Source organism: Austrofundulus limnaeus, unplaced genomic scaffold, assembly GCF_001266775.1.
Source record: "Austrofundulus limnaeus strain Quisiro unplaced genomic scaffold, Austrofundulus_limnaeus-1.0 Scaffold31, whole genome shotgun sequence".
In the NCBI taxonomy this organism is placed as follows: Eukaryota; Metazoa; Chordata; class Actinopteri; order Cyprinodontiformes; family Rivulidae; genus Austrofundulus; species Austrofundulus limnaeus.
Window position 1 is genome coordinate 1,428,853 of NW_013952433.1, and position 15,690 is coordinate 1,444,542.

General features: G+C 37.9%; 1 protein-coding gene across 1 annotated transcript in view; it reads right to left on the reverse strand.

Moving 5' to 3' along the window:
• pamr1b (peptidase domain containing associated with muscle regeneration 1b) overlaps positions 1–12,758 on the reverse strand; it is a 22,792-nt gene extending 10,034 nt beyond the window's left edge. The window contains exons 1-6 of the mRNA XM_014005542.1: positions 12,519–12,758; positions 6,411–6,587; positions 5,164–5,289; positions 3,635–3,749; positions 1,840–2,057; positions 398–505 (exon numbers count right to left, since the gene is read on the reverse strand). Coding sequence (XP_013860996.1) covers positions 398–505; positions 1,840–2,057; positions 3,635–3,749; positions 5,164–5,289; positions 6,411–6,587; positions 12,519–12,678 — 904 coding nt within the window. The 5' untranslated portion in view covers positions 12,679–12,758. The remainder of the gene's footprint in view (positions 1–397; positions 506–1,839; positions 2,058–3,634; positions 3,750–5,163; positions 5,290–6,410; positions 6,588–12,518) is intronic.
• Positions 12,759–15,690: the final 2,932 nt, after the last annotated feature.

Here is a 15,690-nt window from a genome sequence, read left to right on the forward strand (position 1 = left end):
ATGGATGGATGGATGGATGGATGGATGGATGGATGGATGGATGATGGATGGATGGATGGATGGATGGATGGATGGATTAATTATACCAACAAAAGCTTGAAGCATATATGAAAAAAAAATTAATTGACCAAATTAAGTAAAATGTACCTGATTTATTCACAAATCTTTAACTACTGTATATTCTTCATAACTTCTACTAGAAAATAATGAGTAAATATTACATGAATTTGTAGCATTTAAATTTACTTACCAAATGTGAGTGCAAATCGTTTACAGGATTTTCTCTAGTAAATCTTACAAGTTATTTTTTACAGTGTACAACTTGTTTGCCAACCCAGTATTTACATCTTACTTGCTTGATTTTAGCACAGACCTTATAGCTCCATTACACACTTACCATTTTCACATCTCTTGCCCGTGTAACCAGCCAGACAGGCACAGTGATAAGAGTAAGAACTGTCCAGGATACAGGTCCCATCATGCAGACATGGGGAGGAACTGCACGCTGTAAACATGAAGAATATGACACTAAGACAAGGAGAAACACAGATTTTAATAGCAGATCAGATTGATAGTTGYCCCGAGGCATTTGTATTGAAAGCTGCAGCATTTTTGCAGCCTTTTCTATATTTGTGTGGACATTTCCACACAAAAAGCCACTGTTGGATTTTACGAGCGCCAGCTTGGCTGCAAGTAACTTGTCTTTGTGTGGGGGTGTGTGTTTGTTTGCTTTGAGTTTGTGACCTTAAAAATTTGGACATTTTTGGTAAGTGAGGACATTTTTGTTTCTCAGCAGACTAATAACAGACTCGGCACCCTGAGAAAAGGYTTTTTGCTCGAACACGTAGGTGCCAGTCGTGCTCCGTTAAATGCTTATTAAACTGCAATGACCGTTTACTTCCATGGAAACTTGGTTCTTGTTTGCATTTGTTGTGGACCACAGCCTCATAGAGCCTCTGTTCATTGAGTAAAATTTCACACATGACCTTTTATTTATTGCATATAAAACAACGGCACAAGCCAATTTCATCCAATTAGGATTTGATTTAAATTTAAGGGGAGAATTATTCTCTTGAGAAATAACTGCGGTAAGACTGGAGTTCTTATAATAAAGGCAAAAAACACATGTCAAACTCAAGGGCCACAAGACAAATGTGGGTTACGTTTTTAAAACATTATTATTTATGTCAGTGAAAAGCTTTAAATGTATATTAAATGTCACAAAATAAACAAATTTAAAAGGTAAAAGATAATACTTGTCCTGCCCCTAAGCTGGCTTTAAGTAACTGTGACCCCTGAGAAATTTTGTTGAATAGCCCAGTATTGATGTTTTAAAATAAGCTGCTTTAAGGCCAGCATTGACCATAACCTACATCTCCAATAATGCATGTTGTTTATGGGAATTTCCTGTTGGAAAGTGGGACAGTTCAGAATTCAACAGCAACTCAATAGTAARTAAAACTCACTTACTTTTACATTTAGTAGTATTTCTCTATTATTGAATTCATATTATGTCAGTCATATATGCAGTACTTTTCAGTGTTGATTTGATTTGAGGACAATGTTAAAACAATATTTCTATGCATGAAATACCACATAGAGCTCTGTTATTGTTTGTCAGCAGTGCTCAGCTGTAGCAATGAAACGAGGAATGTGATGTTTCCTGTTTAGTCGAGGTTAAACACAAAACATCAAAGTTAATGACTGCTATCCCTTTAAGGGCAAATTAAACGCTCATGTGGCCCTCGGTGAAAACGAGTTTGACACCCCTGGTAGGAAAAAATGCTTCGTCAGTAGTTGTAGTGTTTTGACTTATATTTTTCTTTCTAGTAAACCTACCTGAGTTTTCCTGGAAAGTGGCAAAAAATCCATCAAAGTTCTTGTAACCATCAGACACAAACAAAATGTGCAAACTGTTGCTAGAGCTCTGAAGTGCAGCGGGTCGGTTGTTCCCACAGAATCGACCAATCACACGAGAGTTGATGCTGTCTCCATCTCGGACTTCGACGTAGTCATAGCGACAGGAAGGATGAAATTCCAGACTTAGCATCATAAACCTGAAACAAGAGAAAAAGAAGGAAAGAAAGTTGTTTTAACCCTTCTGCTACTTTTGAATCAAAATGACCCTCTTTTAGTGATTAGTGTTCAGTTTGAAGACTGAGATATTGTGAGGCTGTTCCTCGCTTCACCATCCATTCATGATCTAAAAGWGTTTGTAGATATTTTAGATCAGCCGCTGTTAAGCCTGTAAAACATTGCACTGAATACTGAATGTACACACTGATTGCTCAACATAATTTTCAAAACAAATAGCAAGAGTAATTACCGGAACAATCTAGTTCCAAAACATCATAGGATGAATAAAAACGGGCTTTAGAGACTGTAGATATAATAATAAGAAAGAAAAATGAGCTCTTTAGTTAAGTTAGCGTCAGGACTGTACCAGGACTGCTTTCTGGATTAAGAATAACCCAAAGTGATGTCAGATGTAACCATCCTGGATTTACATCAGCGTGAATAAAAAAACTGTTGCAGAACTGACCTCAGCATTTTGGCACACTTCCAAAATCTTTTCGTTTTACCATTCATTACCGACCTTTGGAGCAGGCAGGCTCTAATAACAGAAATAAGATAAATGCTTTACACCACAGCAGATTCCAATAATTAATGCCAGCTGTAATTTAGTTTAAAAAAGCTTGCTGTCTGTTTTGTTTAAATAGTGCAAGCCATTATGGTAAAAGCAGGAAAAAATGTTTTTTTTAATTGCTCAGGTACACATTGGAAGAGTGAGTTTAAGTGATTACTGACACAATTATTTTGTGTTTTTTCTTGTATTTAGGCCATATGTTTAAAAAAACAGAATAGATTGCATAATGAAATGTGGTCTGACAAAATACTTTGGTTTTGAAACTGATGAGTTTTAAAGTTTTATGAATGTCAAGTTTGACATTCTGCTTTGGAAGGGGAAAAAAACAAAAGAACAAACTTGAAGCCATCAAACAATTTTTAAGCACAAAGCGAGCGAAAACTGTGAGCAGTTCAGCCCGAATCTAACTGTATGAAGTTTTTGTTCTGCCAAAACTTCACACGTTTGCTTGCCTGTAAAATGCTGTGAGCCTAACAGAGGAAAGGAACAGAAAGAGAAATTTATCACAGCACAGAAAAGCAATAACTTTCCTGAAAAATGGCCTGTTATGGTTTCCAAAGCCTGCTGTAAACTTGCCACGAGTCTACAAAATACTTCTTGCAGAAATACTTGAGCTCAGTGGAAATTGTATTAAAGCAGACCAGTCATTAATGGCTACTACAGATGGACGTTGAAGACTAACTAAAACTTTGACTCCATTAAAATGTGGCTGTGTGATTTTGGCTTATAAAAATGACAGGCATGACATCATCACCAAGCAGCCATTATTCCATCAATTCATATTTRTGCACTTGTTGGCAACATGGTATTTCCTTTAGATTATATATTTAGTCATAAAAACAAAATGCCTGCTTTTATGTCTTCTAAACAACAGTAAATGCCAATAACTGTAYATCTACAGTGTTAAAGCTATTGATCTCTGTTATTTGATACAAGACATAAGTGAGAAGCAGTAAAAGACTATTTTAAGAAGTCTTGTAAGCTTACCTGAGTTCAATAGTAAATGTTCGGTCCACCTGTATGGTCCACTCACACCTGGCATTGTTGGGGTAGCTCTCAAGAACCAAGTGGCCCTGTTGTTTACGGATCACCCCACCACATTCTGAAAAATACAGAGAAAATCTGTTGAGCAAAGCTGTAACTGGGCTGCAGTTTCAGTTGTGGCTTCATTTTTTTATTTCAAAAAACCACAGTCGGATCCATTGTTTCCCCTACAAATCAGGAGGAAATGCATTTGAGTTTTCAAAGTCAGTATTGGAGCAACAAAGCAATAAACACAGGGTCCACAGAGACACTCAGCAGCCATAGACTTCTGCTTTTAAATAAACATATATCATGTGCCCCCTGGTAGAGGATTTGCATGAAAGTTAGAGTCAGTGTTGCACAATAAGTTGCTTTATGGCTTTCCTAATTGTTAACACTGACTTGTCATTCAGCGCTAGCGGAAACCCTCCTGGGCCTATGGCAGGCTTCCAAAATGGCACAGTATAGTCTAAGATAAATCAGCAGGAAAGGAAAGGCCTCATGCTACACTCATGTTCTTTCACTTGTAAGAAAATTCATGTTCAATAAACTGAAGTTGATATTAAAAACACCATTGTTAAATAAAACAATTTGTAGAAGGAATCAAACCATGCAACACCAGAATTCTGGATCTGAGTGAGGTTTATTGTCACTTGAGCTAAGGTTAAATCTTAATATGCAGGGATGTTGTTAGTAACCAGGTCAGTCTGCCACGGAAGACAGGGGGTGATGGAACAGTGCTGAGGACTTGTTCCCGACGGTAGGCCATGTTCTGGAACCTCTGGCTGGATAGAATGCACAGAGCTGACCTGGTTGGTATTTGACAATAGTTCAATTTATGTCTTCTATTTTTGATTGGGGTGGAATAAATGGATCATATTACTTTATATCAGGGGTGGGATGTTCGAAATTTTCCACGTTGTGCTGTATCGCTTAGGGTATTTTGCATATACATTTGTGCCTAAATGCGAACATATAGTTTATTATAAATTTCTTATTTTTGTTCACATGATTTGGTCATGTGAATAGGGGGATTGAAGAAATTTATAGTTATTAGAGGTTAGTACTGATGTTAAAAGCGCAACACTATATTTTTAGGTTTTCCTTTTTGTAATGTTGACAATGTTTAATCTATTAGGTTTTGATTGATATAGATTAGTTACATGTCCGAATTATATAACAACACATAATCAACCGTTGTGATGACATTAGCTGAGAATTTTGTCTGAATGCCTGTGATTCAACCGTAGGTCAGTAGGGGGCGAACGCAGGCATTGAAGAACATGTATAAATTGATGAACTTCCTGGTTTTTCGCCAGTGTTGSTTTCCTGCCAGCTCAAGTGACAATAAACCTCACTCAGATCCAGAATTCTGGTGTTGTTGGTTTGATTCCTTCTACAAATCATTTTATTTAACAATGGTGTTTTTAATATYGACTTCAGTTTAYTGAACACAAATTTTCTTACACACTGGTAACATGAAAAAAACTTACTCATGCAGTCTCCACCAGACCAGCCGGGACGACACTCAGCACAGTATTTTCCATTAATAAAGAAATCATCCTGGGGTCCCCATGTCCCATTATTACAGCGCTTGCAGTTCTCAAAAATACTGCAACCTAAAAGACACAGAGCGAACCAGAAGCAAAGTGACAATGATTATGGTGTTCTGTGTGGCGTTTACAGGAAATCTGGCAGTGTTTTGTAAGAAATGGAAGCATTTCATCCAGTCCTGAGGCTAAGTTGCTTTTCTTCAACAAGCCTCCATAAAGGTTTCTTTAGCAACAACTCTGCTAAACTCATTAAGCTCAGCTGTCACYACAACAGAACCAAAAAAGCATACTGCTGCTTCCTGAAATAGAAAAGTATTGAAATGGTTTCCTTTAAACATGGATTTTCACTTAAGAAGCATCTGTGTACATTGGAAGGTGAACAGCACCGTGCAACCTCACAGGTATGAATTTTACCAACTGAAGGGTCTCCGAATGTAACGAGAGATTAGTTATTTTACACCGTGGTTGGAAAACAGTATTTTTTTACGATAAAAATGGAACATACATGTCTCCGTTTAATTCTAAACATCTGTTTGTGCCTCATAAAAGTGAACATGAACACATTCAAGCTGTGAAAAAGCATGACATAATTCGGCAGGAAAATGGTGAGAAAGCAGGAGTAACAATGTGCAAGCTGTCATTTATGTACTTGGAAGCTTGAGATGGATGTATTCTCAGAATCTGTACATGGTGTGCTCGGTATGTACAGTGTTTTACTGTTTTACTCCTGAAAGTTTCAGGGGACATTATTCGCTCGTAAAGCTGAATGGAAGATGTTCAACATGGGCTCAGTTTGTGAGCTGAAATACTAGATCCATGTCTCACTAAGTCATTCAGTAGGTATGTTTCTTTCCAATAATAATGCAAATACTGAGCAAACTTTTAAAATATCCCAATAAAAAAGGGGGATTTAGGCATGTTTCCATCTACTGGTTCCATCAAACCAACCAGGCAATGACAAGTGTTATTACATTAGATGTTGACGTTACACATGGCAGCAAAAAATCAAATTGAAAAAAAACAACCTCAAGTGAGCGCAAAAATGTTTTTGTGAAATTGAGGATTTTTTTTCAAATTTTGTTGTTTTCATCAACATTTTCTAGTGYGATACCTAAAATACGCTCAAAGACAAGTTGAAGGAAACACAGTTAGTGTGTTATTTAATAAACTTAACATATTTATGTTACCTGGATGGATGATGCAGGGGTCGCACTCATTGATGGCGTTGCGGCAGCAGGGTACAGCATAGCCCACTTTGGTCCCCTGGAGAGGACATTTACAGCGGATCACGTCGTACTCACAGCAGCCTCTGCACATAACGCTCCACTCCGGACCTGGACAGTGGTTATACAGGTACCTGTAATCTAGACAAAAAAATATATTAAAAAAAAAACATTTGAGTCAGCAGCGCAGCAATAACAGTGACAGAGGCACAGTTTAAGGATGAGTTCTCCAGAGAGCAGCTCAACTCTCTGTGGTTTACTTCCCCTTTGTGTTGCTGCTTTGGAAAACACGATAATTATGTTAAACTTTCTGTCATGAAAAACAGATTTAAGTCATTAATCTGCGAGTACTGTATGAACTCAAGTGTAAAGACTGGCTTCTTTGTGACATTTTAATCAAATAAATCTGTTGTTTAATTGAATTTAAAGCCAGTGATTCAGAGACCTTTGGGGCTGAGTGGTTGCATTATGTAATAGAGGATTTAAAAGCTAAAACAGACAAGTGGAAATGTGCTTGTGGCGGATGGAGATGGAGGACTAACAGAGACAGCACTCCAAACTTGGCAGAATGTCATTGCAACATTGTGTACATCCTCCTAGCCCAGCAAACATTATTACTTTGTTTCTTCTCAGCCATGTACTCCTTTATTTACAAAGCCACAACTGCACACCAGTGTTGCTCTGCCTTTGTGTGGGTTTTGTTCAGCTATGTTTCTACCATAGAGAGAGAAACAAGCAAAAAGTTTGACACACAAAAGCAACAACAGCTGATAAATCTCTCGAAGGATRATGGTCAACCAGAGAGAACCGCAGCTATCCTGGAATGTCTTGAATCCACCCCACTGCTCTTTCACATAAATTATATCATAAATTGTGTCTCGGTCCAGCAGCAGTCTGGCTTTCTTCTCGGTTATCTTCTTAGCTATATATTTAACATTAAGCAGTCGRAAAAAAAATTGTGTAATGTAATTGGCTTGATCTCAGTGCAGGTTTTCTGAGGACAGCTCCTGTGCTTCACAGAACAGTTACAGCACTTTGTTTCTTTTTTTTTCAGTCAAATGTTGGGGTCAACCTACAGCAGGCTAGTGACCAAACAGGGTCTTTTTTATGGCGTCACATTGCGCCAGTTAAACTTTGCAGACCACTAGGCTCAAAATACACAAGTTCTTTACACATCGCTCATTCTGTCCCGCTCACTGCCAATAAAAGTCTCTTGTGGGTTGGACTTATGTAAACTCAAAGCTTATAAACTTTATTTGCGAGACAATCTGATGATCATGCAAAGTTTCCTTTCCCCCCCCTTTTTTTTTCTTTTGGTAATTTCCCCTTCACCAAAAACAATCAAGAAGCACACAGTTTGTGTTTATGAATTCATTTTTGTGGATTTTCTTTTGACCAAATGGGAAAACCACAAACATTCGTAGCTTGGGCATGGCCTGCATTTTCAGAGGGATGAGAGCTCAGCTAAGAAGATATAGTGCAAAAAGAGGGATTATGCGAGCACGCCCAACTCATCACATACAGACATACAGGCCATGCTTTGTTAGGACCCCCAGGCACCACTTTGGAATGTGAAGGGTACATTTTGCGCCTTGATACTCCGCACCTACCGGTACTTTTGTGTGATGGAAACGTAAACACAGTGATAGAGGGTCAGGGCAGCTTTTTTATAYGTGTGTTGAAAATTTTACAATCGAAGCAGAGTCAATAATGCATGGTCGAAAATAATAGAATGGATTTAGCTCTAATGTCCTGTTGTCACAGTTCAGCACATTARAGGAGACATGCTTTTAAATCCTTCTTTTTCACATTTAAATCATTCAGTTGAGGTCTATATAAAGTGGAACTGCAATGCTTTGGTGTGAATTCCTCCTTATTGTAACTCCACAAGCCCCTCTTTCACCTCTTTTCTGAGGTGTTTCAGATCAACTCATTTTGAGGCTGCCTCTTTAAATCCAAACTAGGTGCTTCACACCTTGCCCACTCTCCAGCTTCCACAGTGGTCCATTACAGCTTTATAGAGGGGTTTACGACGATACAGCAGTGCAGGAACATTTTATTTACAAATTAGTTTAAAAATGTCAACCACAGATGACTTGTCCTTCCAGCCTCCCTGTTTCCAAAATCTACATCAAAAGTTTATTTTTCTTTTCAATATACAGTACATGAATAAGTTCTACATAATAATTCAAAAAGGCACTCTGAACCAAAAAGAACACAGAGTTCAGCATGAATAGCACGCAGATGCATAAACATAATTTGCAGACATGCGTGTTTATATTCCAATACAAATCATTGTCCTTTTCAATTTTTAACATGAAATCCACAACCTGAGGAGGAAATTACAAAGCTGCTGAGTGTTTGACCAGAGTTTGTTTTCACTCAGTCAAGTCTGTTTTCATGTGCATCAAAATGAAGTTAGAAACTTGTTTGGGCCCAACACAGCCTGATTAATGAAGTCAAAGGATAGATCAAATTTAACAGAAAATTCTGACTGAACTAAAGACATAGTGTACATTGTGTTTTCAACAAATTTGTTTATTTTTATTTTTGCCTTCACTGCCTGATAGTGACATTTGTTGCTACAAGATGTAAACGCTGATAAGAAGACGTGAAAACAGCTGCATCATGATTTATGAGATGTTGACATCTTTGGTGTGTGCAGGATCAGAGMTCCCTGGATGAGGACACACAGACCACAGAAACCATGAACATGGATTTACTGGACATGAATCTGAACGTGTCAAAAGGCTCACTGAGCAGGCCTGGTAATGTCATTATGTGCATCACAAACTGTTTTATCCTTTGATGTAGACGTTATCCTGTTGTATGAATGTTTGCGCAAGAGTCTCACTAGTTTAATAAAAACAGGATTTTTTCCCCATTTTGATAATCTTTTTTTCTCAATTTATATAATCCAGTGACAATAGTGGAATTTATCTTTTGTGATTAGCGTTTAAATGTCCATAAACGATTCTCTTATTGCTCTTACTCGAGGTAGTAAATTATCAGTGGCAGCAGTCTTTAGTGTTTAAACTGACTGACTGAATTCAGTTTACTGACCTCCGTTCTCTTCTGATAAGGCTGCAATGATTCTCTCTGGAGCACGATTCTGTGGTCTCTCCCCTAGAACTGAACACATGCTGGAATGCATCCTGTTTTTGTTTTTTTTCCTGCATTACTATCTTTTTTCTTAGAAAAGCATTTGCTGAAAGTAATACTTTGTTTATCTTTTGTGGTTTGTTTCCCGTGTTTTTTATTTTTATTTTCTTTTACTTTGAMACAATTTTAGCACCTACTAAAATCCATCGGTGAGGCTCTCAGTTCCACACGTTCAGGTAGCTACAGTCTGAGGTGCAACTATTTTATGTGGATTTCCACAGCACTTTTGCAAAGTTGAAAGACTCATGAAAGTGTGTGCRCACTTTACACTTTACACCAAATGTTGTAAAGAAATACTTGAAATAACTTACAATACAACAATATTTATAAAAGTTCAGTTAATGTTTACGTCTGTTATTTTCAAGTCTTTTGTTGCATCAGAAGGGGTTTTAAACACACCTAATATATTAATGTACAGTATGTATATATCTGTGTTGCTGATCAGAAAATCAAACCAGTTTGAGTCATGGTATTGCTTCACTATTCTATTACAGAAAACTGTATCGCATGCAAGGATCTGACAGAAAAAAATGTTTTGACTGTATAAGTTCATAAAAATTAGGGTTTTCTTGATTAGAAAAAATAAATAATGATTTTTTTTATAAATTAGATAAAAGAAACATTAAAATATATAGTGTGCAAAAGTAATAGTTTTACTTCAAGAAGCACAACTTAAAAAATAATTAAAGTTGGTTGTTAACTTTGGCACCAACATACTATTTTTCTAAAAGTTTCTGCAGGGAAAAAAAAGTGAAATAAACAAAGTGAAAAGATAAATGACAGAACTAAAATACACTTCTTTTTCAGACCTCAGCTTTGCAGCTGCTGACCCACATAAATAACACTCAGGTTGTCTTTTCTTAAACCATTGTGAACTCTCAACCACATTTACCCTTGAACTAATGACATTTTCCATGAGTTAAAACAAAAGCGTTAGCAGTGATGTCGTTTTAAGTACACTCATGGTTCCACACAGCTGTTGGAGCATGTTGATCGCATTAAACCAGACATAACACGCCGATTAGCTTCAGAAGTGCTGGTAAGTGGTTTCAGTTACCTGTTGACAGGACCACGAAATTGTTTCGCTTTTATTTTTAGGCTTTGTTCTCAGCTCCGCAAATTGGCCTCAACATGCAGCTTCACGTATTTATTTATTTCACTTAAACCTTCACCATGTACAGTGGACTTTATATGAACTTTCACAAATATAAAAATAAAGACAGCATCGTYTTAGTTTATTTTCAGCTTTGCACGATCTTTGCAGCGAGTCCTAAACTCTGACATTATTAGGTGATAAATTGTGTCAAAAGAGTTTCCTGTTGAAAATACCAAGACACAACTAACTAAATACTTTCCTGCTGACTTATTTCCTACTGGTTTATAAAGGAAAAATAACCTTTTACAGCAGCTGGGAGTGGAGACATGAGACATGCGCTGTAYGTGAGTATACAGTTTCTTTTGCCCACAACAGCTGTCTGGTATTTTGAGGTCAGAGAAATTTAGCCATCATGGAAAAGGGAAAATCCCAGGGGTGAGGCATCATTTTAGGTCTGGAGGTATTCTGATCCCCAAACATTGATCCAGTGGATCATTTAGTAGACTAAACATGTTTCCTCAAGCTAAAAACCAAACCACATGACAAATGGAAGACCTCATCACTTTGCTACGTCATCTTGGCTAAATGGTGTGATGGAATGTCTAAGTCAAAGAAACCAAAAATTAGTGTTGTGTCCCTTTCTTCCTTCCATTAACATTCATTTCATACATCTGGTCTCCTGAATCTTTATTTTCTAACGCTAGCTACAAAAAAGATCTTTCCATGTAGGCTTTAACTAAACAAACCTCAAGGCGAGTGTGTGAGAACAACAGGAGTCAGAGAACAGCAGATCCTAAACAGTAAGCCGTAGATGGATCAGAAAGCCTCAGAGGGACACCAAATCAAGCACACTGACATAAACAAGTCTGTACGCATGTGTGTCAACAATCTACAAAGTTAGATGTCAGGAGCGTGTGTTCTCTTTTTATTAAAAGAAAAAAAAAGAAACATTCATGTTGTGCAATAGAAATCCCACCGTCAGCTGATTGTGAAGGAAAACAAGCAGGGAGTGAGTCAGCTGACAACAACAYAAGAAGTTCAATCTGCCAAAGGAAACTGTCTTAGTCACTGCAGCTGTGCACAGCCACGCTCTGCCCAGCTCTTTACCACACTCACAACTATTACAAATTGAAGGTATTATTTTACCACAGAAAGGAATCAGACAGAGGTCAGAAGTACGGTTGGATGCCTTGGRTACTGTGTATTGTGTGTACATTACCATGGCCGGAGTAAATCTCAAACAGGACTCGTGTCTTCCAGCGGTTCAGATGCTTCAAATAAACAGGCACTATTCTATCTAACAACATACTTAAACATTTACAGAGGGGGCTCCTAGACAAAAGGAAAAAGTGTGCCAAGACTCCAAAGTCTCATTAAGACTCCAAGTACCTCAACTGACTTCGAGGAATGCRTGTCATCATCCAGCTTTTATTGTGTTGTCGATTCTTTCAAAATGAAAATGTTTTTACCTATTTATTTTACTTAAATCTTTACAGAACAAATCATCATTCACCTCTTAACAAAAGGTGTGAAGGCAAAGCATGCACAAGCTGGTCTTCACTTGCTATTTTAGCTAAAAATAAAAATAATTATAATAAAAAATCATCTTTGCACCTCTTGTGACTTTGATTCTTRTTTTGTTTTTACAACTATTGCCAAAAGTTGCTGCTCTATAAAACAACAGAGCGGAGGAGCCAGAATGCTGATGTCCGGCTTCTTGAGAACAAAGAGCCAAGAAGCTGCGTCAGACACAAAAGACATGAAAAGGAAAACAAACAAGTGCCGGGAAAGTTWAAGGACGGCAGAGCTCTTACCATGAGGCCAGGCTGCACCCAAGGGCAAAGAGATAAAAATAAAGAGGGAGAGTGAGAGGAGCCAGCCCTCTTTCCCTGAGATAAAGGTGCTGCTCGCTGGAATTGCACGGATGCCCCCATAGGTTTTCCCCAGATGTGCTCCCCGTCCCGCAGACAGCATGCTGCAGCCTGGACCTCTGTTTACTTTCTGATCTCAGCTGACATTACCTTCCCTTTCCATTCCTTCCCTCCACCCCTCCCTCCATTTCTCCCTTCCTTTCCTTACTCACTGTCTTCCCCCCTCAGTTTCTCCCTCTCTCGCTGCTCCTCGGGGTTCAAGTTACAGCCCAGCCTCACGAGGAGTTCCACTCGCAGTGGTCTCCCAAAAAACCTCCCTCACCCTACTCGAGTGGCGACGTCACGGCTGGTGAATGAAAAGCAAGCGCCAGTGTTTTTATGCTTAACTCGTTAGAACATCACACACACACACACGCACACACACACACACACACACACACACGCACACAGAGCGAGGGGAAGTGTCTAACAGGCAGTCTGAGCTCCACGCTCTGCCTGCCACAGTCATGATCAATTATGCGGTGACAGAATTTGTGTCTCCTTCAAAGCTCACGTGTTCGTGACTGAAAAATCCTGAGGTCAGTGTTGTTCGAGTTCGCACAAGTGCAAGCTCAGCAGCTGTGTCTCACAAAGCAAGTTGACAATGGGATGAAGTCGAGTAATTAACGTGAGATTAGGTGAATAATACTCAGGCTTACAAAGACGCTTCGCTCACGTGAGCAAGATTTTCGGAAAATGGAGCTACAGGAGACTGTTACAGACTAGAAACTATATAAAACGGGGAAAAAAACTGCTGCTTAACTTTAGTTTTGAATTTTCARCATATAAGTAGTTTTAAATGTGACAACAGAGGAAAGAAACATGCAAARACAACATAATAGTTGGCTAAATCAAACAACAAAATATCATATCAAAAAGAAAAAAATAAGTAGGTCCTCTGGATGGGTTCTTCTTTAGTAAAACGTTTCGTCTCTCCTCCACAAGACTTCTTCAGTCTGATGAGTTTCAGGTGAACTCAGCCTGATAAGCACTGCCTCCACATGGAGAGACAGGTTAGTCACATGCAAAAGAGGGCCATCACCTAACAATAGGCTCTATTTAGTCACATGCAAAAGAGGACTAAATAGAGCTAATCAAGCCTATTGTTAGGTGCTGGCCCTCTTTTGCATGTGACTAACCTGTTTGTCCATGTGGAGGCAGTGCTTATAAGGCTGAGCTCACCTGAAACTCATCAGACTGAAGAAGTCTCTTGGAGGAGAGATGAAACATTTTACTAAAGAAGAACCCATCCAGAGGACCTACTTATTTTTTCTTTTTGATTTTTTTCTATTACTGAGATACATCAGGACAATGTTATCATAATTTTGTCAATTTTGTTGGACTACAGTGACTCTTTTAACAGTATCCTGAAAGCATTTACTGTAATAGGTGGTAAAAATGATTGCTCAAATTTTCAGTTTTATAATGTTATCAATGTTTTAYACCAGGGGACTGATCAGAAATCACTATAGCCTGATTAACAAACAAACCCCTCCATTTAAAATTATTTATTMTCTTAAAGACAATGTTGTAGGGAAAAGATTACTTTACTAAAATGTCACATAGTTGGAAATCTAAAGCCGTTACTGAGCTATGAGAATAAGCAAACCAAAGCACAGTGTTTCTACATGATCCTAGCTCCTCCCTTTTTGATTTTAGCCAACTTTAACTTTAAACTATGCTGCATTGCAGTGAAAGGTAACAGTGAAAATTCAAACTCATTGGGTTTTTCTATTTGCCTTTCAGTAAAAAAATCTAATTAGCAGTTCTGGGATTCACTTCATTTGGACAATTTTAGTCAGTTGAAAATGCTCAATTTCTTCTAAAGTTTCCTGCTTCTAATTGGAGTTCTCTAATCTTTTTTTTCTCCCCCCAGACAGTTAGAAATTCAAATTTCCCATGTGTTACTTCATGCACCATCAAYGACCATTACAAAGATAAACAGTAGAGAAAAACATATAGAAGAAACATTCCCTGATTAGAGCCTCTAAATGCCCTCTTCCTCATTAGGCAATTTTGTGCTTTAAGAGTTATTAAGTGAGATTTTTGTCCCAAGTTAAGTTTCTGTGTTTGGCTCAAAGATGTTGGACAGATCTCAAGTAAAGCACACCCGCTGAAAAGGGAGACAGAGTGACTCAATCTCACTCAATCACCAAGAAAATCAGCGGCAATAAAAAGAGCTGCGCAGTCAGGATTGAAAAATGAGCGGCTAAAYGAGCTGTTAAACATTTTATTCTTGGTATGTCACAGCATATTACAGTCTTCAACCGCACCCACTTTAAACAAAAAGGACTGATGTTCTGAAATGAAAAGACTCCTCAGAAAAAGACATTATCGCACAAATCAGTTGGTATTATTGGTGCCCTGGGAGATCCGCATGTTACCTTCGCACAGAGAGTCAGACATTCACTGCAGAACCCAACCAGTCTGGAAAGATATATTTTATTCATGTTTAATGTTGCCATTTGCCTTGAAGTGTTTGGTAATTTTACTAACTGTGAAGGGTTAATTATACGACCCAACTTTTCCAGTCTTTTCTTTTCTTTTTATTTGCAGCATCCATCAAAATCAAACTGAACATAAAATGTAAACTTTGGGCTATGATACTTTTTTTTGTCTTGTACCACCTGGTACTACACATTAAGTTTGGTAGTTTGATGAATTAGTGGTTAGTTATGTTGCCTCACATGTCCTAGGTTCAATCCTTGTTTTTTTATTTATATTTTTTAGCCACTTCAGTAGAAAGCAGAACTGAATATTAGTTTCTTAGTTTCTTCATCATCAGTGTATTTTTTTAAAGAAGAAAAAGAAAGAGGCGAAAAAGACGTGAAATGTAATGGGAAAGAGTGAAAGAGAGATCAGAAGATATGTGAAATATACAGTATATTGAGAAAACACAAGACAACACACCTGACATCTTTGGCTGCACACCTACAGAAACAGAGATAAAAAAAACACAGCAACAAAAATGCATATCTTTATAATTATAATGATTATAGCCTTGCTGAAAGGTAAATATATATTTAAACATACCCATACCTACATTCACACACACACACACACACACACACACACA